This window comes from Opisthocomus hoazin, chromosome 1, assembly GCF_030867145.1.
Source record: "Opisthocomus hoazin isolate bOpiHoa1 chromosome 1, bOpiHoa1.hap1, whole genome shotgun sequence".
Lineage (NCBI taxonomy): Eukaryota > Metazoa > Chordata > Aves > Opisthocomiformes > Opisthocomidae > Opisthocomus > Opisthocomus hoazin.
In genome coordinates, this window is record NC_134414.1 from 117,810,841 (window position 1) to 117,837,435 (window position 26,595).

The window sequence follows — 26,595 nt, forward strand, 5'->3', positions numbered from 1 at the left end:
TCTAGGTTAATGATCCAGGCAGTGAGTTAGTTGTTTCTGTTGTTGATTGTGGCGTAACACTATCTAATCACCATTAACAAATCTGATAATGGATCGGTAAATTTTTTGTTGCACATCTGGTTCAAGTTGTTTAGCAGTTGTGGGAAAAATTAAACAGACTCAGTAGGAGAATTTAATTCTGACCCGGTTTTCAAAGCTCCCACTGTGTGCAAGGGTTCAAACTGTAGCAGAAATCCTCTACTGCACATCAGAAATGAGAGTTGATATGTACTAAGTTTAATTGGTTTTTATTTTAGATATGACAGTGATGGTTGGTGCCCGCCTTTGCCAGTTCAGACCTACCTACATCAGGGCATGGAGGACGAGCTTGAAGAAGACGATGATCGTGTTCCCACACCTCCTGTCCGAGGAGTAGCTTCATCGCCTGCGATCTCCTTTGGGCAACAGTCAACTGCAACCCTCACGCCTTCTCCACGAGAGGAGATGCAGCCAATGCTTCAAGCCCACCTTGATGAATTAACTAGGGCTTACCAGTTTGATATAGCAAAGCAGACATGGTAAATGTTTGAAGGGGGCACCAACGGTCTGGGAAATGAAAGCATAGTAATAATTTATTCCTTGATGACATAAATATCGACTGTGTTCAACAACATTTCAGTAAGGTTTACAAAGCAGTAAAGTGGAAGAAGAAATAGAAAAACCTTTTCTACAGCGTGAAAGCCTTGAACATTAGTAGGTGCTGTTTAAACCATAGCATTTGTTAATATGCTAAATCTAAATAATATTCCTCTGGAGTTTTGTATATATTCAGCTAAGTGGCTAACACCCACCTACAGAGAGCTTTTATACAGTTCAGAGTACTCTCTTTTCAGGCTAGCAAAAGATAAGAATTTTTATGATTTTCAAAAATATTGAGGTTCTAAACTCCTGATTAAAAATAATGCTAGTCACCTGAAATAGCAATGTAGCAGCTTTTACTCTGTGTCACTGAGAATGAAACATTTGCAGCTCTGACTGTAGCTTGAAATACCATGAAAAATTCAGATTCATAGGGAAAAACCCAGAAAGAGCAGGAAGGAAGTTATTAGAATTTACAAAATGGATCCAGCGTTTTAGTGTGCTTTATGCCTATTTAAAGGAAGAGCAAGCAAATACCACAGTAACATTTCCCCTGCAAAACAAACAGAAGCAATCTCTTCAGGGACAGAAAAAGAACTTGTCAGCTGCACCAGACTGGGGACATGGTGAAGGTCAGTTGCTTTCTGGATGTTCCCCAAGCAGCAGTTGTCCTTTTACAACTTTTCTACCCAGACAAAGCCCGCGAATCTCGGAGGAGAGGAGCAGAGCTAGTTACTGAATGGCGAGCTGCCAGCCGAGGAGCAGCCTTCCTCCGCTGGTGAATAAAGCCACAAAGTTATTCAGCCTGAGCTACCATAAATAGATCAGGCAGGTAGGCAGGCGGTGCCAAATCAAAGCCAGCTGTTTTCCCTGGACACCGCCGAAGCCCCGAGGCTTGTCTGCAATCTGCACTCAGTCGACAGGGTACTTTGGTCCCGCTGCAGTGCCACGCTGCCAAGCGCAGACCCCGGCCTGCCTGTGGGACAGACCCAAATCCCAGGCAGCAGCTAGACCTGGCCTATTGAAGGTAGCTGACTTCTGAGCCAGCGCACAGATGCTTACCCTGTCTGCGCAGTCAGTCGCTGCTGCATTTTGCAGCTGTTACCCTTTCTACGCCCTACAAACTGTGGGTCCCAGTCTGGGAGTGAATAACGTAGTAGAACTCTGTAGCAAAGCCTCCTGCAGCTGAGAGGAAAGGTCTTACTCCCTCTCTGGAAAAATGAAAATTGATTCTGAACTTCCATAATGTGCTTAGGAATATACAGATTTTAACGTCGCTCTTGTGTAAGGTCACAGTAATTGAGCATGAAACTAAAAAAAATATGGTGGAGTTAAACTGTATTTTCGTACTAGGATCTTATAGCAGGTATTAGGGTAAATATTGAAGGTTGCAAATACAAATTATTTTTGCTGTAGTTGTGACATGGAATTGTTTAATGCTGGGTACATATTATGCTGTTCAGAAAATGCTGCTCAAAGTTAGTGGAAAGTCCTCCATTGTCTTAACTGTCTCACAAAATCAGCCTATCCAGTGTAGGGCGGGCGGGGAAAAAAAACAAGACGACGAGACCTGTCAGATAGGTTACTGCAGGAGTAATAGAAGAGAAATATAGACACCAGACAACTACAAATTTAAGAAAGAGCACGTTAGACATTACTGGAAAAGTACATAATCATTATGGCCTTGATCCAGCAAATCACTTAAGTATATGCTTAACTACAAGTACATGAGAAATTTACTTCAATTGTTCTATCACATGCTTAACATTAAGCATATACTTAAGTATTTTGCTTGATTGGGAGCTAATCACACTGTTTATTGAGGGTTAGTTAGATGGTAGTGCCCTTTAGCACAGTGTTTTGAACACTGCATAGCTAAGAAGCTGGTGTCCAGACAGAAAAGTATTGAAGAACCACTAGTCAGAAGGGGGTTGTATATCAGAAGGGAAGCATTTGTTCTGCAAATAAGCTTCAGAATGAGCAATAATTTAAGACCTTCGCCAAGATGGAGAGAGATTCCAGTGGTACATTACATTTACCATGCCATTCTCGGATCCGAGAGATTTACATTATAGAAAAGAAAAAGGTCTTTGAATAGAAAATTACTGCACTTATCAAGTGTAGGCAATAACACAGCACAAAGTTTTCATTGTAAACATATTAAAGCTAAGAAATCAAACAGGTGACAGTTGTAATTTTTTCTGTTATACTGATGTCCAAGTAAGAGACCACCAGAATCCTGGATCCCGTCCAGAGCACTGTCAATACAAATCAGGTCACGGCACCTCATGAACAGCCACCCAAGGATTCACACATGCCTAAGTTAGCAATTTCAAGCATGACACATGCTTTTATGCCAAGTCTAGTCATGCCTGGGTCCCCTGACACAGCTTGCTATGTACCTGTAGTGCTGTGGAGAATGCTGCATTGAAAGCTAATGGTTGTTCTTTTCCTCACTAGCCTCTCAGAGACCAAGCAAATGAAACTCCAAGTCCCGTGCTTGTCTTTGGCCATTTAGCTATCCTGTGGGTGGTTTTTATCTTTGTTTTTCTTTTTTAACTGCGATTGCTGCACGCAGTAATTTCACACATGCATACCCTAATACTGCTGCAATTAAAACCATTAAACTACTTGGAATAAAGCAAAATAAAAAGGCATCACTTATAACGAGTTCATTGAACTTGAACATTTCTTCTGTCCTACTAACCATTTCCTACTCTTTAGGGTGAGTTCTGCTTAAGGGCACTGAATCTGTTTAAGCAGAAGGGGTAAAATTTAATTTTGGCTCAAGGTGTGGTTTGCAAGGTGGAATAATGGACGAGATGCTTATATGCTAGGCTGGGATTCAGAATTGTGCTTTTCTGTGGAATTCCTACCAGATTTATGTAGCTTCTGTGTACATTGTTCCTCATCTGTAAAACGACAATCTTGCCCTTCCCCATTTTACAGGGGAGGAAGTATATTTAAGACTGGAAAGTGCACAGGTACTCTGGTATTAGAAGCTAAGGTGAACTGAACTGTCTTTTCTTGAGTTTGACCTAACAAGCACATTTTATAAATCTTCTTCAGGACTTACTGAAAGGCTTATCTTCTTTTGACCATGGGGTGCAAAGTCTCAACCATACTGATGACATTTTCCTGTTTGTTTGTGTAGGCACATCCAAAGCAATACACAACCGCCTCAGGCTCCAGTTCCACCCCTAGGATATGTATCTGGAAACCTTATTTCAGATTTGGAAACAGATGTTCCAGATGATGATGATGATGACGAGGATGATATTGAAGAAGAAACTGTAGAGATCAGTAGGCCGCTAAGAGTTCTAGAGCATACTCCAGGCTCCAGTATGGACAATCTAGACAGCTCTGTGACAGGTAACCAAACATAGTTAACAGTGACACCAACTTGTTCCTAACAGTAAAACACATCATCAGTCAAACATTTTCTAAGTGAAAATTTATTCCACTCTATTTCTGTAATATTTAAAATGTGTTAATATTAAACACTAAAGTTAAAGAAGGATTTGAAAATACTTTGCTTTGCTGCAAAATGATAAGAAAATTCATGAATTTTAAAAAGCTTTAAAGACTTGAAAGAAAACTCAATTATATCTTAGCTTTCATGAAAAGTTCACTCTACTGGAGAAAAAAGCCAGTTACATAAAAAGGAGGGGTAGACCTCAGCTTAGGAATATATATTTCATAAATCAGGAGTAGCATATAAACGTTATCTTAAAGCACTTTTAGATATTTTGCTGGGTAAATGCTTTCACACATGAACACAGGGAAGTTAAAAGACTGCAGAATAAGTGTAGTTAGATCAGCACAACATGTATTTGTAGAGTAAATAGAATATTTATGTAGAAAAATGTGTATTTTGAACCTACTTTGTATGGCTGAATTTAGTAATTGTTCGTTTTTAGTGAAGACATTTAATTATTCTGACACTCGTTCCTTCACTGCTTCTTGCCCTTTTCATGCCTTGGAAAGTTACAACGGGGATCATCAAAGGGGACCTAGAAAGGCATGCTGAACTAATGCACAGAATCTGAATGAATGAAATTGCTGTTGATGAAACGTAGGCAGTGAAAGGCACTTTTTGAAAAATACAGATTTTATATGGACGTAATGAACATCTTGTAGGCACCACCATATTTCCCTTTAGGTTAAACTTGGGCCTCTATATGACACTGTATCCATAACATACAGCTTTATTTGACACCCAAATGTACATAGTGTCCATAGTTCGTAAAAGCTACTGGGTTCTTCTTCAGTCTTTATCTCTGCGGAAGAACACTGATTGTCAGGTGTACTTTAAAAGAGACTTGCTGGGTACAACTTACTACCCTACTGCTGCTGAAATTTGTCCCATTGTTCTGGACCTTTGAAATTCCAAGGATTTTGCACCCTTACTTGAACAAAGCTATTCTGAAAATACTGCAGGGATATGACAGTGATGGAGCATCAATACCTATAATTTTCTTCCTTTTCTCATGTTGAATTAAATAGCATGTAGCTTAATTCCACTTTCCAGGTTTTCCTTCACCCTAGGACCAGAGTGCTTGCCAATCTAATTAAGATTTAAGACTTGTATTTCTCTTGCTGCGATTTGAAATCCAGATCCAACTGAAGGCCATAGAGTTAAAGTTTAAATCCCTGAATTGAGAAGGTTAACTTATTAGCACATGAGTATGTTAAGTCACTTTGCTTGAATTTCTAGTGTAATCTCCTTCAGGCTATAATTCTGCATATTTCTGCATGTCTCACTAATGGCTCAGAAGCCTTTCCATTAGACATGCAGTAAGGGTTTCACACTGGTAATACAGAAATAAATAAAAAAACCCTCAGGTGGCTGTATGTTTTCCTTTTGCTATATATTAATATGTCAATGTTGATACATCTGTAAATCAGAAAATGAATGTTTTTCACATTTGCATTTTCACCTAAGATTTAGGACTACCCTACCTAGTGCAAAGTAAGAATATCTGCATTTCTGCTCCAATTTGTAGACTTCTGTGCCTTTTACAATTTATCATTTTATGAATAACATTCAAGCTTGTTCTAATAGTTATAAATCTTGTTTAATTATTGGAACGTCAAATTTTTAATTACTGGAATGTTAAAAACTTCCTGGTGTATTTTTTTGGAAGAAATTGGACAAAATCTAGTAATGTAGAGTGGGAGTGTACTTAATGTGATCTATATGCACTTCCACTCTTTTCCACCACCTTTGTGATGTGGCCTCATTGAGTCGAAAATTAAGATTATTCTTTTGCTTTTTCTTGTTTAATTACTAACTGGATCTGTTCCTTGATCTGGTTCACCACATGGCAAGGTGTTTGCCAGTGCTGAGGAAAGGAAGCGTGCAGCTGGATGGGAAGCAAAATGACAGACTGCCCCTGTAGCGTATAGCCAACACTTAGATTGACTTCAAACAATTATGGAATGATAGCCTACAAGAATACAGCCAGAGTGTTAGTCTAAATGGTCTGTAAAATGCCAGTCTCCCCGCATAAGAAAACTCTTTCAGTTTTCCTCAGTTATTATATGGGTAAACCCTCGATTTTCTGAGGGCTTGTTATGGTCTTGTTTTGTTCTAGGGGTGGAAGGAAATTGCTTATTGCACTTGGGAGAATTATTGCAAAAGAGGATTTTAATTTCTGTGTGTCTGTATTTGTTAACTCTTCCAGGCTGCATTTACTGGTGTTAAGGAGGGTATATAACAAATTGCATTCATTTTTTCTGAGCTGTTACTCATTCTTTATTTTGATTGCTTTTAAAATGCTGTAGAACAGCAAAATTGTTCTTTCTTGCACTGAGAATATGTGAGCTACTTGTTTTCATGGGGATTTTGGTGACTTAAACCAGCAATTTCCTGGGAATTTATATACCATGTTTTCACTTCTTTAAAAATTATATTAGAAAATGGAGGCAAATGAGAACAGTTGACCCAGATGAAGCAACATTTCTGTTCATTTTGAAGTGCACCCTGTGAGTTCAGTGTTTGTGAGAAATCTAAATTGACATCTCTTGGTCCGGACTTCCTCCAAACAGAGCTGTTGTACAGTGAGCAGGGCGAGTTTCCTCACCCTGCACTGCTAGCACACCTCAGCCATGGCTCGAAGATACCCACTCCTGGAGTGAAGTGGTACTTTGCTCTTCATGGCTGAGCTGAGACTGAGGTTTTCATCCAATGCCAAATGTGGGATTCTCTGAGGGGAAACACCGGTGCTGTGTGAGCCAAGCTCAAACTGCTAAATTCCTCTGAAACCACAGTGTTGCTCCTTTAAAGTCTTTAAAAGTCAGATTGTCTTCCAGGCCCTTGAGTTTTAGTTACAGCTAACTGAAGATTCAGACAAGGATTTCATCTGCGCTATTAAACTTTCTTTTCTCCTTGCGGGTGGCAGAGACATAATGTTGAAATGTATAATAAAGTAAAAAGAAAGGAGATGTGCACAATAACTGTATCTTCACATTTTCAGATATTGCAAAGAAAACTCAAGGAGAAACGTTTAGATTTGAATGTTTGTGGGATGGAATATAAAATTAAAACCAAATTTTTGCTTCATTCCCAGCATGGTTAGGGTACCGAATTGTGATTAAAAAAAAAAAAAAAAAAAAAGAAGAAGAAAGCTGAAAAGCAGCTGTAAAACTTGTGCTCACTTGACTTGTAATTCACAATTATTTATGGTTATTTTTTTCTTTCAGAGACACATTGAAATAGGTTTTTCGTTTTGCTTTTGTTTAATGTTTGCATTTACAATGAATTGCTGTGCAGAGTTATGGCATAAATCATCACAAAGAGTCTGTGATATTATTCCACTTTAATAGACTTAATTAATTGCATATGATGACTGTATAAGAAATTAGTTTGCTTGTCACTGAAACCACTAGGAACAGCACTAGATTTTGTCAGACCCAAGTTTTATGGTTTGGGGGTTTTCTTTGCCCTCTCCTTATCTTCTGCTCCCCCAGCACCACCAGTGAAGCTGCTACTTCTTCAGTCCTGGTGCATTTTGACTGAGGGGAGAGATATACCTATTAATTAGCATGGAAATCTGAAAAAGCCCTTTTCTGCCTAACTGATGCAAACTCATATAAGCAGAGAGATATTCTTGTAAACAGTACCACTGCAAATGGATCACATTTTTTTTTTTCAATAGAATTATATGGATCTGAAATTATAAACATCTCTGTAGTCTGTGTAGCTCAGCAAGAATGAAAATCCCGTATTTGGCTTGTTTTGGTCTTGATTAAAACAATCACTGATCACTGTCTACACGGTAAAAGTTGTTCATTCATTGTGTCTAAGCACAAATGGAATAATTCTTGAAAATTACACAAAATCATTTTCATGAGCTGTATTTTACCGTGGCAGGCTTCAATATTTGTATTGATTTGCTTAGGGATGCCTATTGCAAAAGATTCTATTTTATAAGCAGTTAGACAAATTGCATTTAATAGGAAGAATATGTTTCATGGATTAAATATGTGCTCAGAAAATAGGAAACTGCTACTTTTTCGATCTCATAAAAATGGTAATGCAACAATTAGCAGGGTCATATTATAAAGCACAGACTTTACTCTAGCTTAATGGATCTAGGGATATGCATTCATCAGCAACGATGGATTTAGCATAAAATGACATGTAAATGAATTGATGACTGATCATAAATTAATTTTAGTGCTGAAGAAGTAATAGAGACACAGCAAGATGCCACTTTATCATAGTATTTTACTGCTCAGCAACATTTGAGCAACTACTTAATGTTCTATGTGCATTTCTTTTCTAACAGCTTGAATAAATTTGAAAAATTTTTGTGCCTTTCAGCAATATGGAAACCAAAAAATCTAGAAAGATTGAAAATGCAAACACAAATAAATTTGGCTAAGTGACATAAATTCATTTTTCATTGAATGTTTATGAAGGGCATTAATTGTGGTTGGACCTGTGAAGTGCCAAATATGTGCATACTTTTTTTACCTCCTTTTATTTAGTGTTTCCTGCCCCAAAACAAAAAGTTTAAAACATTAGGGTTTGTTTCAGGTGTATACATTTAAATATTTGGGTACTTGTGGTGAATTTTAAAGTAAAGTAGAAGACCAGGTCTGATTTTTGAAGTGTGATCACATTTATATTCTGCATTCAGCACCTTCTGTTATTCTGTCTTATTTTAGTGGTACAAGGACTATTGCCCCTTTTGTTCCATCACTTCCACCAAAATCAGAAGGCATTCTTTTTTTGCAGTCACGACAGTAGTCAGATATATCCAAAAGAGGATAATGTCTTTCTCCTGTACAAAGGCTAAAGGAATTCTGTAACTGATTTCAGCTGAAGTAGCATCAGTCCCCAAGGATTTCATCTGTACTTCGTAAACCTAAGGAGCCGAGCCCTGTTCCATCAAAATTCCTGCAGAGGAACAGGGGCTTAATATTAGCATGTGCTTGATGTTCTTGTGAAGGAAGGCACATAAGCACACATGTACAGGTCCCAGTGACATAATTTTTTAACTTTAAGCATGCACATAGAGTTTGGTATGTACGGAGAAGTACCTAGTGTGATTTTCAAAAGTGTTAGGTTTGTTGTGAACAGCTTTTACTTCTCTTTCACTTCACTTCTAAGTGCGCTAGATTTTTTTTTTTAGAGTAATGCAAGAGTACACTTTACAAAGAAAAACAGCATTTTTTTTTGCCTGCAAAATGCCCCTAAGAGCAGTAGCATGCAGGCTACAAGAAGCGAGCGCCTCTGTTCCGCTCACCTTACCCTGAGAGCAAAGATGCTTTCTGTTTGCACTAGCACCAAGAGATATTTTACGGAGCAAGAAAACAGAGTTCAACTTTTCAGAGAGTTGATACTGTTCTGCATAAAGCATTTACTGCTACTGTCAGCAAGAGTAAATTTACAGTTGCCAGAAAGCATGAATACTCAAATGTGCTCGTGGAAAACACATAGTGACCTGCATATAAAGGAGACACTAAAAGCCCTTTTCATTCCATTTCAAAATGCACAGCTGATCTGAAAGGGATGTCAGCATCTCTTATTCTGCCTTTATTCAGAGAGAAATAAATGTGCATCTGATCTGGAAAACAAGGGGCCAGTGGATGTCTTTTATCAAGCAGCCAACATGTGTGCTACATTAACACAGCTGCGTGGTGGCCTGAGGTGCCCCGGCTGGGCTCCAGCACTCGCACTGGGCAATGTCCACACCTCTGGAGGGCAAAGCAACTTGGAGTTTTACTGCTGCAAGTTTTGGTGGGGAAAAAATTGTTTATGCAGGGAAACTGAATAGCTCAGGAACCAGTAGAAATAATGTAGAGGTTTCACCTTTAGCTACCTGGTCAAATACAGTTGAGTACTGTACATATCTTATGGTAGCTTGGTGATTGCAGCAGTCATTAAGAGTTTTGCCTCTGCTTCTGGCAACCGGAAGTATCACAGAACCATTGAATCATAGAATGGTTTGAGTTGGAAGGGACCTTTAAAGGTCAGCTAATCCAAACTTCCTGCCATGAGCAGGGACATCTTCCAGTAGAACAGGTTACTCAAAGCCCCATCCAGCCTGGCCTTGAACACTTTCAATGATGGGACATGCACAACTTCTCTGGGTAGCCTGTTCCAGTGCCTCACAACCCTCATTTTAAAAAATTTCTTCCTTCTGTCGAATCTAAACCTACCCTCTTTCAGTTTAAAACCGTTACCCCTTGTCCTGTCGCTTCAGGCCTTGGTAAATAGTCTTTATCGATCTTTCTTACATGCCCCCTTGAAGTACTGAAAGGCCACAATCAGGTCTCCCCTGGAGCCTTCTCTTCTCCACGCTGAACAGCCCCACCTCTCTCAGCCTTTCCTCACAGAAGAGGTGTTCCATCCCTCGGATCATTTTTGTGGCCCTCCTCTGGACCCACTGCAACAGGTCCATGTCTTTCCTGTGCTGAGAGCTCCAGAGCAGGACTCCAGGCGAGGTCATTGTTTGCTTTAGTTGTCAGCTGTGATGATGTCCCAGTAAAGCTCACGTCCCTGCGAGAATTGAGCTTGCAGCCTGACAGGCGGTGCTTCCTAACAGAGCTGCTGGAGGAGAGGGGAAGGGGAAGCGATCCATGGGCAGGGTGCACCATGCCTAGCCTTGCTAAGGCTTGCTGTCCGTGGGAATGCAGAGAGGTTCAGGAACAGGGTTGTCCTATAGGGTTAGCCTGAAAAAATAGCCATCTGAAAACAGAATTCTACTGGTAATTAAAATTTAGCTATTTTTAGGAAAACCTCGCGTGCCTGCAAGTGTGTAGAATGGTAAGTGTATGCACGCACATTGGAGAGACCATTATGGGCTTTTGCAGATTTTTAGTACATTTTGTACTTAAAACATGAGGTTTTTTTTTGGACTGGATGAACTGCAGTCCAGTCTTTCAAAGAGTAGATGAGAAAAACCAGCTGTTCCTAGATGTACCCTGAAAGTGTCCCATCCAGATTATCATGTGTACTATATGTTGTGTAACAGCCGAGTTACTGGTTAGCAAAAGGACGGAGCAATGTGAGCAAATGGAAATTCAAACCAAAGTTCCTTTGAAACATCCGTAGTCTTGTGCCTATGATGCTGAGAACCATACGTATTCTGTACAGTGTATGTTTTTATATGTCTCTCTATAAAGAGTAGAATGTATCATACTAAACCCTCGGGCCCTGAAACTAACGAGATACATGTTAAATTTTTAGGACCCGAGTATCGTTCTTTGATATCTGTAGGTATAGTTATATTTTTATGTTTCAGCTTGTGCTTACATGTTTTGCAGAATATGTCAATAAGTGATTGTTTGAAAATGTCCTCAGCTATAGCATTTCATTTTCTTACATCTTCATGCAGTGTTTTATCTGCAGCGTCTCTTTTCATACATTACCAATAACTACTGCTAAGCCTTTTTACTCTCCATTCTCTATTGATGTCCTATCACACTTTGATTGCTAGTTCAAAAACTGTCTTCTCAAAGGAAATTCAGTTTTAGCCTTCCCTTGCTGTTATCTAGGCTTCCTTACATCTGTCTGCATCAGGTCAAGTCTGTTTGGAAAATAACAATTTTATGTGTGCTCTTGGCAAGCAGAATCAAACTCTGTTGCTCTCTGTTGCACTTAACGCGCTTTCTGCCTGTCAGACCTCCATAGACCTCTTCAGTTTCTGTTCTTGTATCTTAAGAGTGCATGGACTTTTGTTATTATAGCCTGACACTTTGCTGACATTGAAAGATTCGGGCACTGCAGCATCACAAAATAATCCATTGTTCTTGGGCTTTGTGGTGCAGTGTGCTGTTGACTAAATTCCAGTATTCATTAATTGTACTCACAACTTATTTTTGCAGGATATAATATTTGACACCACTGTTAGTTAATTAGCCTATCAAGGTAGTACTAATAAACAAGTAATTATTGTTTTACTAGTTAACAGTTCTGAACACAGTAATACTTTCTTGGACATGGATAAAAAAAAGCTTTGAAGAACATGACTTACACTGCTACACTTCTCACGTACATTGGCATAAATTCAGCTGTGCTAACTGAATAGTTAAGTCAGGGCCGTGATGTATCTCTCCACATGTGTCTTCACATCTGTTAAAACCAGTTCTCTGCAGATTCTCATGGATTTACCAGGCTTTTTTTTTCAATATATGCATGCCACTGTTTTTAAGAAGCAGATTTCACGCATTCAAGATAGGTGTTTATACTGTCTCAGAACTAGATGCTATGTCTACACAGCACCATGCAAAGGCATGCAGCAGCTCAGGTCCCAGAAGCAGTCTGGTAGCTCTGCACCTCAGCTGGATGTGGTAACTAATTATCATGGCTGCCCTGTTCCTGGAGCAAAGCTAGGGACTTGGTGCAAGCTGTTTGCTTTGCCTCCTGCTCCACTGCACAGGGTACAATTACCCTGTGACATTCACCCATGATTTTCAGAAGTACAGAACACCATCATCTCCATCTGAAGCCACAAAAGAAACAGAATTTCAGTACTTTGGATAAAATCTGAACTGAGCGATAGCTTTTGAAAATATATTGTACAGCCACGTTGGGTAGCTGATTGATCCTTCATGCATTGGAAAAAATAAAAGAAAATACAAATAATCAGCAAATAAGATAAATCCTGCCTTCACTATTTTGCTCTTCATGTTTTATTTATGTCAAGATTTCTACATTTCTTTCATTTGCTTTTTCTGGTATCTGGTTTTCTGACTGCATTTTTATGATATTATTCTCATTTTCCTCTCCTGCGGTGGTGGTAATCCATAGGAAGAAGGTACCATGAGGCCAGCACTGGCTTAGCAACTGACTTAGAATTAAATCTGAGTATATATTTGCTCTGCTCTTCAATCTTAATTATTGCTAACCTCTTAAAAAAGTAACTTTAATCCACTAGAATGAACTACTTTAGGTCAGCTTTCTTCAGGCCATTAAAATTGCTCATCTATTTTAAGGTTTTGATTCAGAAGAAGACATAATGCCACTCTTGTTCAGGATAGCTCTTGAAGCTTATGTCTGAATTCAGCCATATCTACCAAGACTTACACCTGTGCTCTCCTAAATTAAGACTTCATTTTGCAAATATCAAACTATATACTGATTTATAATAAGTCAAGTAAAAAATAAATAATTCATTTCAATCCCAGGGAACATCATTAACTTTCAAAATAATTTATTATGGAGTCTTCACATTTTGTTTACAGGATCAAAGCAACACGGAGCAAGCTATGAATGAGATCCCACTTCGCTTTGATAGTGCTCTTTTATACCAAAACTTTGAGTTTCCTGTTGTGAAAGGACATATTAAGTGGGTCTTTAAGCTTGAGATGAATACTGCTCTTTTGTACCAAATTCTGTCAAATGAATTTTGGGTTTCCTGTTGAGAAAGGACAAATTAAGTGAGTCTTTAAGCTTTAGATGATCAACAAATATCAAATGTGCACAACTCATTAGACCCCTACATTTGTTTTTAGGTTCAATGGTAAATGGATGGGGTTCTGCGTCTGATGAGGACCGTAACTTTTCTAGTCATAGATCTAGTGTAGGTAGCTCCTCAGATGACTCGATCTTTACCAACGGCAGTTTTGCACAAGCACTGGTTGCAGCAGCAGATAAAGCTGGGTTTAGGCTGGATGGAACCAGCCTGACAAGAACAGGTTTGTAGACTCAAAGTTGATGCTTTTTGCATGAACGGTGTCTCTGCCTATTCTTCTTTTCAGTGAACCTGCGTCTCACACTTGTCTAACATGCATGGAATAAGGTGGATGGAGATATTTTTATCAGTATATTTTAAATGAAGCCTTGCATTAGGTTTCATTTTTAAAGATTTGAAGTAGTGGATAACACAAGCTTTTAATCTGCACCTTCCTTCTGCTGCAGTTTCCCTCTGTGCTGACTCTGCTATAGATTTGCTGACATATACTCCATTTAATATTTCAGTGAAGAGATCACTAATTCTGCCATGCAGTCTTTGATGATTTCTTTTTTTGCAAAAATCTCCTCACAACCATTCAGATTTCCGGTGATGAACATCATGTTTAAACTATTATCTCCATCCCTGCTCTTCTGTTGCATCTCTTCTTGCAAAAGCGTATTTTTCTGTGAAGTTTTTCTAAGCATGGGGTGAATTGGTATGCTTTTATTGTTAACAAGACAAACTGTTTAAAAGCCTTATTAAGAGCTGATTTTAAAAATGCTGAAATCAATAAGTTAGTATGTTTTAATAAAATTTAATTTTAATTATGCCAACTGAATGTGCCAATTTAAATGTTACAAAGGTAAAGCAACTATTGCTTTTGAAAACAGCCAATCTTCTAAAATGAATTAATGAAAAGTAAACATAGTTTGGTTCATATTTTTAAAGCTCCATATGTTTTATTTCTAGCAAAAATAAAAGATAAGTAAAAATGAATTTTAAATATTCTGGAAAATAAATGTATTTGCATTCTCTTAGTCTTATCAAAATAGCAAAAATAACCATTTAAATCCACAAATCTAATAAGAAAGTATGAACTTGGGTCATTTTTTGTGATGCTTTCTCAGGCAATTCCTACCCACAAGTCCCATAATGTTCCTATCATTTAAAATTTTTTACTATTAGTCTGATACGAAGTCTATCCTTCAGTAAAATATGTGCATTTATGAGAAATGTCTCGAGATGTTAGGGCTGAAAACCGCAGGCTTTCTGCGTGCAATGACTTCATGGCAAACATTGCCTTTTAGGAACGTTAGGAATGAAGAATAAAATCAGTGGCAGAGTCCTGTGTCACCAACAAAGATTCACCCAAAGTTAATGTCACTTGTATCGGGCCATGTAGAAGTACAGTTTCCATCACAGACACGCACATAACAAAAGTAAAAGGACACACAAATACATAGACCCTACTAAATAAATATAATTTCTTATTGTACCTGTGTAAATGGAAAGTGTAAGGAAAGGATGAGAGCCCTCTTGTCAGGTGTATTTTCCTAGCTTAATTAGGTCACAAAGGCACTTAAACTGAGTGTTTGCATATAATTCCTCGAACAGACTATTAGAGTTTAGGGTACAACAAAGTATCCAACAGTTGTGGTAGAGACTTTATTACCTTCTTACTCTTTTAATGATCCAGCAGGCAAAACAGAAGTAAAATAAACCCCACATGTAAACCAACAGCCCTCTCCTCTTTTCCTCACAAAAACCTCAGCAAATGGAAATAACTCTCCAGTGCTTATTGCAGTTTCATTACAGTATGAGACCTCCCAGGGTAGCGTGGATCCATCAGACACGCCTGTTATGGACCTGCTGTATCACAGCAAAGCCCCATCATGAAAAATCGTGTCTTGCAGTGGAGAAGCAGCAGTATTATTTCTGTTCATTGCTCTGGAGGGAGTCTGGAGGCCCTGACTCTCCTCCTTTGCAGTCTGGACAGATATTTTCACCAATTCAGAACAGCTGTGAAATATTCTCACTGTTATGAAAGAAGTCCAACTTGATAGCCTCATGTGGGTGTGTTTGATTGCCAAGCATAAGAGGCACTGGTAAATCCAGGCACAAAGTGTCTCACCTGCCAGACACTTTGATTCCAGTTTCCAGAAGGCTTCATGTGATTTGCCATGAAGTTCAGATAGATTTCCTTTTTAACACCCCTAGGAAATTAAATCAAGGATTAGTGGATTCATCCTAGTCTCCACTTACAGACACTAAATCTACTATAGAGAGTCTGACACTGCTCAGCAGTTCTTACTGGAAAGGCTGCATACAAATACAAGATGCTGTAATCAGTTACCAGGTGGATGGAAAAATGTATTTTGGGAGCCTGCACACCATTTCTGTTTGCCCCATGTCTGATTTAGGTCAGTGCTATTTATTTTCCCTCATTTTCATGAAGGGATGAAAGAAAGAATGTTTGGTGTCTATTTTTCAAACCAACATTTTGAATGAATAATCACATTTCTTTAGTCAAGAGAATAAGTGTGAAGAATCTTCATCCTGCACTCACTAGTTGCACTTGCAACTTCAGAGCTTATTTTTTGCAAAACATCTGTGCAATGTGCTGTGAGCTAGGATGGAATTTCAGGCTCATATCTGAATTTCTTTGCATTAGTGGTCTTTTTTTATTTTTAAATGAAATTTTAATATTTTGTCTGTGTTCATCTGCTGTTTTATCCTTAGCTATGAAACAAGGGCTTGATCACTTGTCTTTGTCTGGCTGCAGCTGTGCCAGCTATAGAGGTTAATGTTTCCAGCCTTCCCCCAAATGCTTATTACTGCTTTCTCTCAGCTCCAGAATTAGCTGCTTGGGTGGGCGTTCTGTAACCCATTTCAGTTAAAATGAGCCAGGTTAGCAAAGGCATATTTTTCATACCGTTTAAGTTCATTTGGGCTTATTCTGGTAGAGGAGAGTTGGAGAATGTCCACACAAGGTGTTGAAACGTGGTGACCTCCGATAACTGGCAGTGACATGCAGCTGGGACACGAGCCTGCCTAAGAACAGTGTCCTCCTTAGGGTGCACAGCAGTCAGAAGGAAGAAGATCAAGCCTGAGACAATCAGGAAATCTCTGAAGCCAAATACTGAGATGTTATTCTAACATGGATACACTAACGTGAAACAACATGTTAGAGAGACTATGACTACTTTTTTTGCTTTGCCACCTTTGCACTGAGAATATTTCAAATACTGTAGCGGAAGCATATGACTCCTGATTAGGCTTATCTAGATCAGGTTATATGTGACGGTATGTTGGAAGTAAGCGCATCCGTTGAAAGGTTTTACTAGAAAACATAACTCACAGCAGGGTAGACCCTGGTCTAAGTAAACCAGAAAATAAAAAACCTCCTTACTATCTTGGGGTTAGTTGACCAGAAAAATAACAAACAACGGTTTTGCCACTTTCCATCAACTCTTACACCATCGGGGCCTCCAGTAGCACCGAGAGAGCAGAAGTTCTGACTGACTTGCACATTTTCCACTCCAGACAGGATTAAAACAAGGAAGAATTTTAAGTACCACTTCAAACAAATTAAAACGTTAACATTCCCAAGGTACTTGGCAAGAATGACGTACAGATGAAAATGAGAAAGTAAAAGATGGTGATCTTTAGTTTTCATCAGTTATTATAAAACAGTAAGCTTAGTTAAGTTAAATGAACAAAAATATCAAAATAAGAGGAAGTGAATGTAGGAAATGAACTGTGCTACTGCGGTTCCTGCTGCAATGCTTTTAATAATCTGCTCCATAGAACAGCATCAAAGATTTTTTTAAGAGAAATCACGTACCTTGATTAGTCTCTCTGTATATATAAAAATCTGAGGAATAAATTCAGTCAGAATACATTATTTTTTTAACATACAAAAATACTCAAAATCAACAGGATAATTTAGCATTTAAGTACACCCCCACTTTTATTTCTTGAGAAAAGAGAACCCTTAAGTACACAGACCTGCACTGCTACATAGCTTGCAAAATCAGCAGTGTTTATCTCACTGGAGTTACTCCAGATATACAGTGCATATGGGAGCCCCTAAAATGAGAATCTGGCTCGGCAAACATGAAGGTGGAAGGCAGGAGGAGATAAATTTGATAGGATTGCAGAACTATTTTCCTTCCCTGCTCAAGGCTGAGGAGTTGTTATGACACATCTGTTCAGCACAGAGAGCAGGTAGGAGTTACATGGCATACATTAGTTTTATCACAACAGATGGAATGATTTTAATTATAAAAGTTGAAGACAAAAGAATGCCAAGTTTCTCATTTCACTTGTTGTGGTGTGTCTTAAAGCAGTTGTCATCAGTGACTACCTCAAGGGGACGCTTGCTTGCCTCTGAGAATTAGACCAGATTTAATGTTTCAGAACAGACATTAATAGAACAGCTCATTTCAAGGCAATAACTTTTTTTCATCTGATATCTCTTTTTTTTAGGCAAAGCATATCCTTCTTCTCAAAGACCTCGGCCAAGCAGTCCTTTTTCTACAGACAGCAACACCAGTGCAGCTGTCAATCAGAGTCAGAGGCCGAGGCCCACTAAAAAAAACAAGGGAGGACGGTTGGACCAACCCCCCTTGCCTCATCGTAGGGAGGGAATAACAGACGGTAAGTGTGGTGGTGAAGTCCCTGATGATAACCTGCAATAAGCAGGCGTGCAGAGTGGGAGAAAATAGAGCAACCTTTCATGGAATATATGTTATGGTGAATTATTTGTTTGATGAAGTGGGGCTGACAGGTTGCCACATGAGCAATATTGCAATGCTAGAAGTGTGGAGCTTGGTTAAGTGAGTCTTCAAGGAGCCTTTCTTCATTTCAGCTCTGAACATGTTCGCATCTCTTGGGTTTTCTCAGATCTCAGTATAAATCTTACCCCAAAATGACTGCATTGCACGTGAGTTGGCATTAAAAAATCATCTGTGAGTAATTTTACATTAAATTAAAGTAGCCGCCACCAGCAGTAACAGTGTGCCTTGAATTCCTAAGGACAAGTGTAGGGGCAGTCCCACAATGCTCTGTTTGGTTTGTGCTGTTTTTGACAGCCACCCAACAGCTACAGCAATATGTGCCACGCTTTTCTCATGATTCTTGCCTCACATCTTGTCCGTGCTGCTTCATTCCTGACATCCACTGACCTCAGTGACTTTGTTTCTTTCTTTGACATTTCCACTTCTCTCTGACCGCTGCTTTCCATCTGGAAATTTCAGGCAAGTCTGTACTGCTCTTCTGATAACTAAGATCAGCTTAGTCTTCCATTACCTTTGCTACCCCCTCTTGAGTTTAGCAACAGACATGATTGCTGCCTGTTACTCTTCGAGGAGGACTGGATAGGAAGGTGGCCAGCTGGCTGCCCCCTCCTTGTTCTTCTGATTTGCAGTCTGGCCCCTGTAAGTGTTGAGATGGGCAAAGGGGAGAAGCATGGAAGTGGAAAAATAGCACTAAAGGAGCCTCTAAGGATATCCGTAATGCCATGCAGATGGAGATGTGATCACTTTCCTCATGCTGACCTCTCTTTCAGCATTCAAAACAGGGCAATTCTGAGAGCTAGAGTGTCCCACCTGCCTCACTGGCACATGGGAGTGGGTGTGTGATGCCAGTGAGTCCATCTCCTAATCTTAAATACCTTGACAAATATTACAGTGTATGGGTAAGGTGTAAAAATAAAAAATCTGACTTTAGATTTTAGTATAAACATCCTCCTTATTCTAGTAAAAATTACTTGAGAATCTTAGAATCATACTATATTTCGAGTTGGAAGGGACCCATAAGGATCATCAAGTCCAACTCCCTTCATTATCTTCTTCAGACAAGTAGTGTAATAAAGAAATTTAATTTGGTTTATTTATAATGTGCTATTTATTACTGTAGGTGCATGTATAAAATATATTAACAGCTTGCATGGTGGACTGTGGCCACTAAAACCACCAGAGCTCTCCTCTCAGTCACGTTATCAAGTGTACAGATACAATTTTGCAGTATGCTCTGACGGATTCCTTGTTTATCAGACCTCAAAGGTGGAGAACAGATTCCAGAAGTGGAAGTCTTCTCTAAAGGGGTTTTTGTTACATCACATGCTCTGTGGCTCATCCTCACTACAACATCATTTTGTGGAACAGCTTAAAGTAGGTTAGTTTCCACCCATACGGATCTGAATTGGTTTAAATGTTAGTGCCCTCCCCTGCTGGCCATATTCAGAGACCTCCCTGCTACACAAATCCATTAAATACGTGTGTCTGTGAGAATAGTAACTGGAAATTGTGGGTCTCGCTTGCAGTGCTGGCAATACTCTTTCTATGTATACGTGAAGTCAACCCTTCTGTGTGGCATATCCTGTCACCCTGAATTATGAGCCTGTAGGGCCACTAATTTTGCGTACATGTGAGTTTGTAGTGCACTCAGTATGGTGGGACCTTAACCCTTCTGCTTTTGAGTACTAATACTAAAGAAATTTTTAACAATAATGTGGGTACCAGAAAATTAATGGTAATTCAGTTCAGGTCATGAGACAGATGGAAGTGTGACTCCTCAGGGAGTGACTCCAGCATAAAATCTGGCATTGTTTTAAATTAGAGAAAGAGATCAGATTTTAAGATTTTTTTAAAAAGAGGAATCTCCTATTGTCTTTTATTTATTCTTTATAAAATACTAATCTTATTGGAGTTTCTTTCATACATTTAAATCAGAATACCAATGGTATACTGTTTTCTCCAACAATCCACCTCTCAGACACAGGCAGTAACCATAACAGCTTCTAGACACTGTTAGCTTAACATTTGTCTGTTATAATCCTAGCTAAAGTGCTTACTATATGTTCCAAAAATGTATAGTGTCCTGCAGTAATAGGGGATCGTTTCCCATCCTCTCATACCACAGGAACAAACACACACAAATTGTACAGTGTTTCCACTTTGACTCTTACTGATTATGAGTCATTAAAGTGTAACGGCAAGTCTGACTCATAGCTAAATTTGCAAAAGAACATTTGTCATTAAGGAAGCTAAAGATTGCTGCTGCCACCTCAGTGTATGTAAACAAACTGAATTTAGGAACCTCTGGTATACAGAAATTTAAAATGGCAACTGGAAGTTTTTTGTGGAATATTGCAATGAACTTTACAAAAGAGAGACAATACCCCTGTGCTTAAGCTACCATTAGAAACAGCAAGCAGGAGAACCTGGGATAGATCCAGCAATTCTGAGCCCTAATCCAGGCCAGTCTATTCAGCCCTGGGCTGTTCTGATTTCAGTTGGAAGCATCAACAAACATTTTCTCCTGGTTTTAAGATGTCTCCTGTCCATTCCCTTACAACTGCTTCTTTTTGCATTTGTCATGTTAGAACATACTTCGTTTCTCAGTTGTCTTCAAATTCCCAAGCTGGATGAGTCCTAGCATCCTGTGTTTAAGTCTCATCACATACTGGATATCTATAATTTTAAATTTTCATTGAGCAAGAAAGCTTCAGCCATGTCCTTTCTCTGCCCTTTCCCATAGACATCCTGAGCACTTCCTCCTTGTTAAGTGTAACCATGTGGGACAGCGCAAAAGATCTAAGAATCTGTAATATTTAAGCATAGCACACAGATCCAAGGCTATGTAAACATATGAGGGTACAACTTCATGCTTACTTTTGACAGCAATCCACACAAATCCCCTAAAAGCCTGCTTCTCCATTTTCTTCGGTCGCAGGTCAGAATCCTCTACAGATTAACTCTAGATTGAGTCTTCATATTTGTCTTGCTGTACAACATGGTTTTTAACTTCAACATCCTAAAAGACCACAGAGACAACAGCAAGGAGAGGAGAGGAGAGGAGAGACTGTTCTCTGTGGCACTGTAGGAAGAAACTCATGACTCCACATATACAGGGTCTTTATATATGCCCAGGCAGGATAACAGAGCATATTTAGTAATTTACCTAAGGTAGAAGATTTGCACTACAGGATTTAAGTTGTAGAGCAAATAAAAAGCCACATTTCCAAATGAAGCTCTCAGCTTCATTTATTAAAAGGAAAAGTAGGCGTTACTGTGACAATCAGCCTGAGTAAGAAGATAAAAAAGCAAATGGTTTAGTCAGGAGATGATTGGCTAGAGTTAGCAACTGTTCTTACAGATCCTCTCAGACATGTCTAACACAGTCCAGTAAGTCTGTACTCAGGCTAGAGCCAGCTGACATTAATTCCATATTACCTGTAATTCTTCTAGAACTGTGTGAAGCTGTGAAGGAGTTGCAGCTAGCTCTAGAACATGCAGTACAGTTTAAGTATAAACCTTCTTTCCTTCTCAGTATCTAATAACAACTATTAGACAGCAATTTCTGAAGAAGGGTACTATATATTAAGAAGTTTAATACTGCAGTAGTTTTACCTTATTTTTTTTTTACTGTGATACTAATTTAAAAATTTGTTTATATTGAATGGTAAATATTTTATCTTGGAAAATTACACTGTCAGATGTCATGTTATGACTGTGTTTATTGGGTTCAATGCATCTCCATAAAGTGCTTATAAATCACAACTTCAATAATCTCTATTTCAGATTGCATAAGCAGATGCCAGTGTTGTGGTTCTGTACATTAGCTGGTTATGATCGCAATAAAATCAATTATAAGAAATGCCGGTTTGGAAGCCAGCACTATAAAGCAATTTTAACATTGGCAAGCTCCCATACCCTCCCGCTTCCACCTACAGTAACTCAAGTATAGTCATTGTCATGGAAGGTCACATCTATATTCATAACTAAAAATTTCTGAAATAAATTAGTGCTGAACATAAAGCATACACCAAGCTCACTGACAGATTATTATAAGGCTGTTCTAGCCCAAAGATAGATACCTTAATCTGGGATATAGCACTCCAGCTGTGAACAAAGGTACAGAAGCAACATCAGATACAACTTCTTTCCTTTGTAGACACAAATAACCCACAAGTCCTCATTTATCTGTAAGAGACAGTGTTGACACCTCAGCTACTTTGGAAGCATTTCTGTCCCATATATAAGGTATAAATGTCACCTCTAACAGCAAGAACATGAAAAAAAGTCTGTGTAGCATTATATAAAGCCTGTTTACAGACTTTGAAATAAATTCCTTCCAAAGGCCTCCTCACCAATTTAGGAAATGAATCTCAGTTTCACTAGAGTTATAAACATCAGACTTTCCTGCAGGTAAAGCAGAAGTTTGCTTTTCCATGCCTGTTATTGAGTCCTGTTCAATTCCTTGATAAACCTTCACAACACTGTAAGATAGAAAAGACTAGAAAGCAGGACAAACCCTTATCTTGTGTAAACTAACATAGGTTTAGAGAAGTTGGTGGGGCTGTACAGATTTATTTGGGCTATGCATTGCCCAAAACCAGAATTTTCGACATCTGTTCTACATACAAAATGGGTAGTCAGTATGGAAGAGTTTTCATTACAATACTAAAAGTGCTTCCCTCTTCTGACCTTTTTTTTTTTCTTAAATAATCTGAGGCTTTCTGGACTATTGTAAGTCTATCATATAGTCTGCATGAAAATCTTACATTTAGAATTATAATTACCCAGATTCTATAACTACCTTGGGTCAAGGACTGATGAACAAAATGTGTAGTGCTTCCACAAAAGTGATTACAAGCTTGATCTTCAATTCTACAAGCATCTTAGTAGTCCAAGTGACAAACTTGAGAAGGACAGGAGTTGTTAGAGACCAAGCAAGTGTCTTTCAGTGTTCAGCTGAAATTATATTTTGAATGGTTGTATTTGCAGGACTGCTAAACTGAAGAGTGGCCATCCTCTAGTCTGCGAAGACTCTAGCTCTTGGCTGAACTTTTGAAATAGTACTTTTTTTTCATTACTTTTTCATTACTTGAAAATAATGCCCATTCGCTGTTTGGTGGTTCCATTAAACATGCATTTCTCACAGATGTGTTGATGCCTTTTCAATGACAGTATGTTTTGTGAGTTATTATTCCCAAAATTTTTTTTTGAATTTTATTCATTTTGATAAAGTTGTATATTTAGATTTTAAGTATAAACATCAAGTTTAAATCCCCAAAAATGGAGGTGATGTAACAAGCCCCAATATGGGGGAAATTGTCAAGTGGTACATATCAGTTTTTCATAGCTTTGCTTAATTGCTTGCTGATACTGAAAGAGCCAGCTGGAGTGTACCCCACAGGAAATAAATCCCACGCTTAGTAATGTAAGTCAGGGCTCAGGGTCCATTGATTTTTATGGAAGTCGGAAACAGCTAGCAACACAGTAACCAGAATAAAAATCAAGCGGAAGTTAAAACACATTTCTGATTAACATGAAATTTCCTCCTTTTAAAATCAGCAAATGAAATGAGTCGTGTCATTTGCAAGGGACTTGTCTTTTCAGCATCAAATAGACCTTCTGTTTCAATTGAAATATTAGTTCATCTAAATCTTATTCACATTTTTTAGATCTTCCACCACCACCCGACCCGCCCCCTGGTCAGGGTTTAAGACAGCAAATAGTCCCTGGCCAGCGCGGAGGCTCGGCAGAGAGAAAAGGAAGCTCTCTTGAGAGGCAGCACGCACCACCGAACATAGATGAAACAAAGAGCTCCCTGGACCGGCAAGCTAGGACGTCACTAGAGTGGCAGCGGCAAACCCAGGAGTGGATAAGCTCTACAGACCGCCAAGAGGATTTCAGGAAAGCCCAACACAAACAAGCCTTCGGATCAGGTGTGTGTGTGCTGCACCAGCCGAGGCAACGCAGACGGTTCCTTGACACTTCTCAGCTGAGGGTTTCTGTATCTGGCAGGAGTCTAGGATCACCTCTCGCCCCGCTGTGCCAGCGCTGGTGAGGTTCAGGCCGGAAAATGCGAAAGGACAAAGTGAAATGAGAGCTTGTGATCCACGTATTCTCCCTCCTGCAACAATCAAATCTCAGTAGCACCTAACTCGGTGCATTCTTTACAGTGTTTTGGCAGTTAATAATGTGGTCAAGCATAGCAGTGGAAAAAACAGGAACAGTTTCAGGCAGGCAGGGAAGGAGGAACAGGTTTTTAGGGTGTTTTCTGTTAGATGTATTCATTTATATGTATAGGGACATATTTTCTAGTTCTTTCAACCTGCTTCTAAATTGGCAGCAGTTGTTTTTGCATGTCTGCAAGAAGGCTGATGCTTCTGAGCTACTAATGTTCATTCCAGCTGTATTTAAAACACTGTCTTCTCCATCTTCAAGGATATGACAAACAAACTGTCATCTCTTAGGCCCAGCAAGAAGACAGAGCAGATTTTCACCTTTATACAGGACCTGCTCATTGCCGAGTGCTGATTTTATCTCCTAAATGGATTTCAAGTCTAAAATTGTGCGCAGGAGGCAATGCTGAGCTGGAGTTGTAGATCTATAATATTTGCAGATTCCTTCTCTCAGCCTGACCTCAAGTAAAAGCTGCTGTTTCAGGTCTCCTTGCTAGGGTATTTTCTTTAACCCACTAATCCCATGTTATCCCAGAGCTGATTAGAGTGATACAAGAGGACAATTAAGAAGATTAAAAAAAAAAAAATTGTACTGTATGTGGAGCTTTCTGTAGGGCTACACCGTTGCTTCAAGTATGCATGTAGCTCCCACAGAGGTACTAGAGGTACTCATATTATCCATATTTTTCTTGACTTCATTCTACTATTAATGCATCTTGTTAATCTAGCACACTAATATCAATGACATACTAAAAAATATAGTAGTATGCAGGCAAACCTATTATGGGGACAGGATTTACTAAGTAAAGTCCTCCTAGGAAGTATTGGTACCCATATGTAAAATGTGAATATTTTAAATGCAATCCATATTTTAAAATCTAACAACAATGGTGCCGTTTAAACCCCCGAATCTTTCAGCTGCATAAACAAGTGAGTGGTTGTTTGTGTTGTGAAATGATGATGTGAAGTCGCAGTTTAAGAATAGCGTGTGAAATTCATGCTACTTGGTGAAATGGCACTTTTAATTACCATGTACAAGATGTACAAGTACATAGAAAATAGCCCGAATATACTTTATACATCTCAATTCTTTGTAAATTATTGTTAAGGATACTTCTCTGACCTGGTTAGCAGGAACTCCCCTCCTTTTCCTCTGCTTCAAAAGTGTACAAATAGAAGTTGTCAGTTATTCTGTGATACAGAGGATATACAGTTGTAAAATTTGCATCCTGCAGGACTTGCATTTATCTGTCCTTATATAAAAAACACTTGATCTTGACACTTCCAGTGCCCTACATGAGCATTGAATTTAGGGCTGGAGTGAGTACCGGTATCTTGTTCTTGTCAAATTCAGGATGACCAGAGCAATTGCACAGCCTTTATGCATGACAAAGGATTCCTCTAGGTGATGTTATGGTTTTATCCTGGTGGGAGGGGTTCATAAACTTTTTGCACAAGGTGGGCCAGAGCTTCATATCTGTCTGTCTGTCTTCTCAACCCAACTTCTTGCAACACAGCCTTCTTGCTCTGTATTCTTTTCTCTAGCAGGTTTAAAAAAGGCTACTCTTTTGTGTGATCCTTAATTATATTAGCAAATTTTAGGGCTTTAATCTATTTGGTCCCACTTTTCAATATGTTTCTGAAAGGAGTTATTATTATCTATCAGCTTCCAGAAAATAGCTGTTTTGCTGCTTAGGGGGCCTTCATTCAGACGTTACCAAGCTGTGAGTGAAATTTTGAAGCAAGATCTTTGGTTTGAAGTTGAATAGAATAAAAATACCTAATTCTGGGAACAGTGTTTCCATTGATTGCTCTCAGTATAAACAGGATCATTGAGCTCCTGCCAATGGCTTCTATTGTGGAGCCGCAGTTAGAGCACATCACATATGACATTCTCAGGTACCCCTTGAAAGAAAGTAGTGTTCGATGAAGTTACAATAGTTTTGATAATATTAAAAACCTTTTGATTATCTTATGGGGTATAGAAACATCATCACGCACATATATCCTGATTTTGCAGGGACGAGAATTGTATCTTCAAATTAAAGGCTCAGTATTTTAAAGTCAAAGGCATTGGCAAAGCCTCCCCAT

At 38.9% G+C, this 26,595-nt stretch overlaps 1 protein-coding gene across 15 annotated transcripts in view; it reads left to right on the forward strand.

Moving 5' to 3' along the window:
• ROBO2 (roundabout guidance receptor 2) overlaps window positions 1–26,595 on the forward strand; it is a 1,133,103-nt gene that overhangs the window by 1,099,406 nt on the left and 7,102 nt on the right. For 5 of the 15 annotated variants that reach the window (XM_075433863.1, XM_075433885.1, XM_075433895.1 and 2 more), the window contains 5 exons: window positions 297–557; window positions 3,773–3,990; window positions 13,588–13,770; window positions 18,018–18,188; window positions 24,001–24,264. In XM_075433863.1, the coding sequence (XP_075289978.1) occupies window positions 297–557; window positions 3,773–3,990; window positions 13,588–13,770; window positions 18,018–18,188; window positions 24,001–24,264 (1,097 nt within the window). The remainder of the gene's footprint in view (window positions 1–296; window positions 558–3,772; window positions 3,991–13,587; window positions 13,771–18,017; window positions 18,189–24,000; window positions 24,265–26,595) is intronic. The other 10 variants (XM_075433903.1, XM_075433929.1, XM_075433911.1 and 7 more) reach the window with 3 other exon arrangements.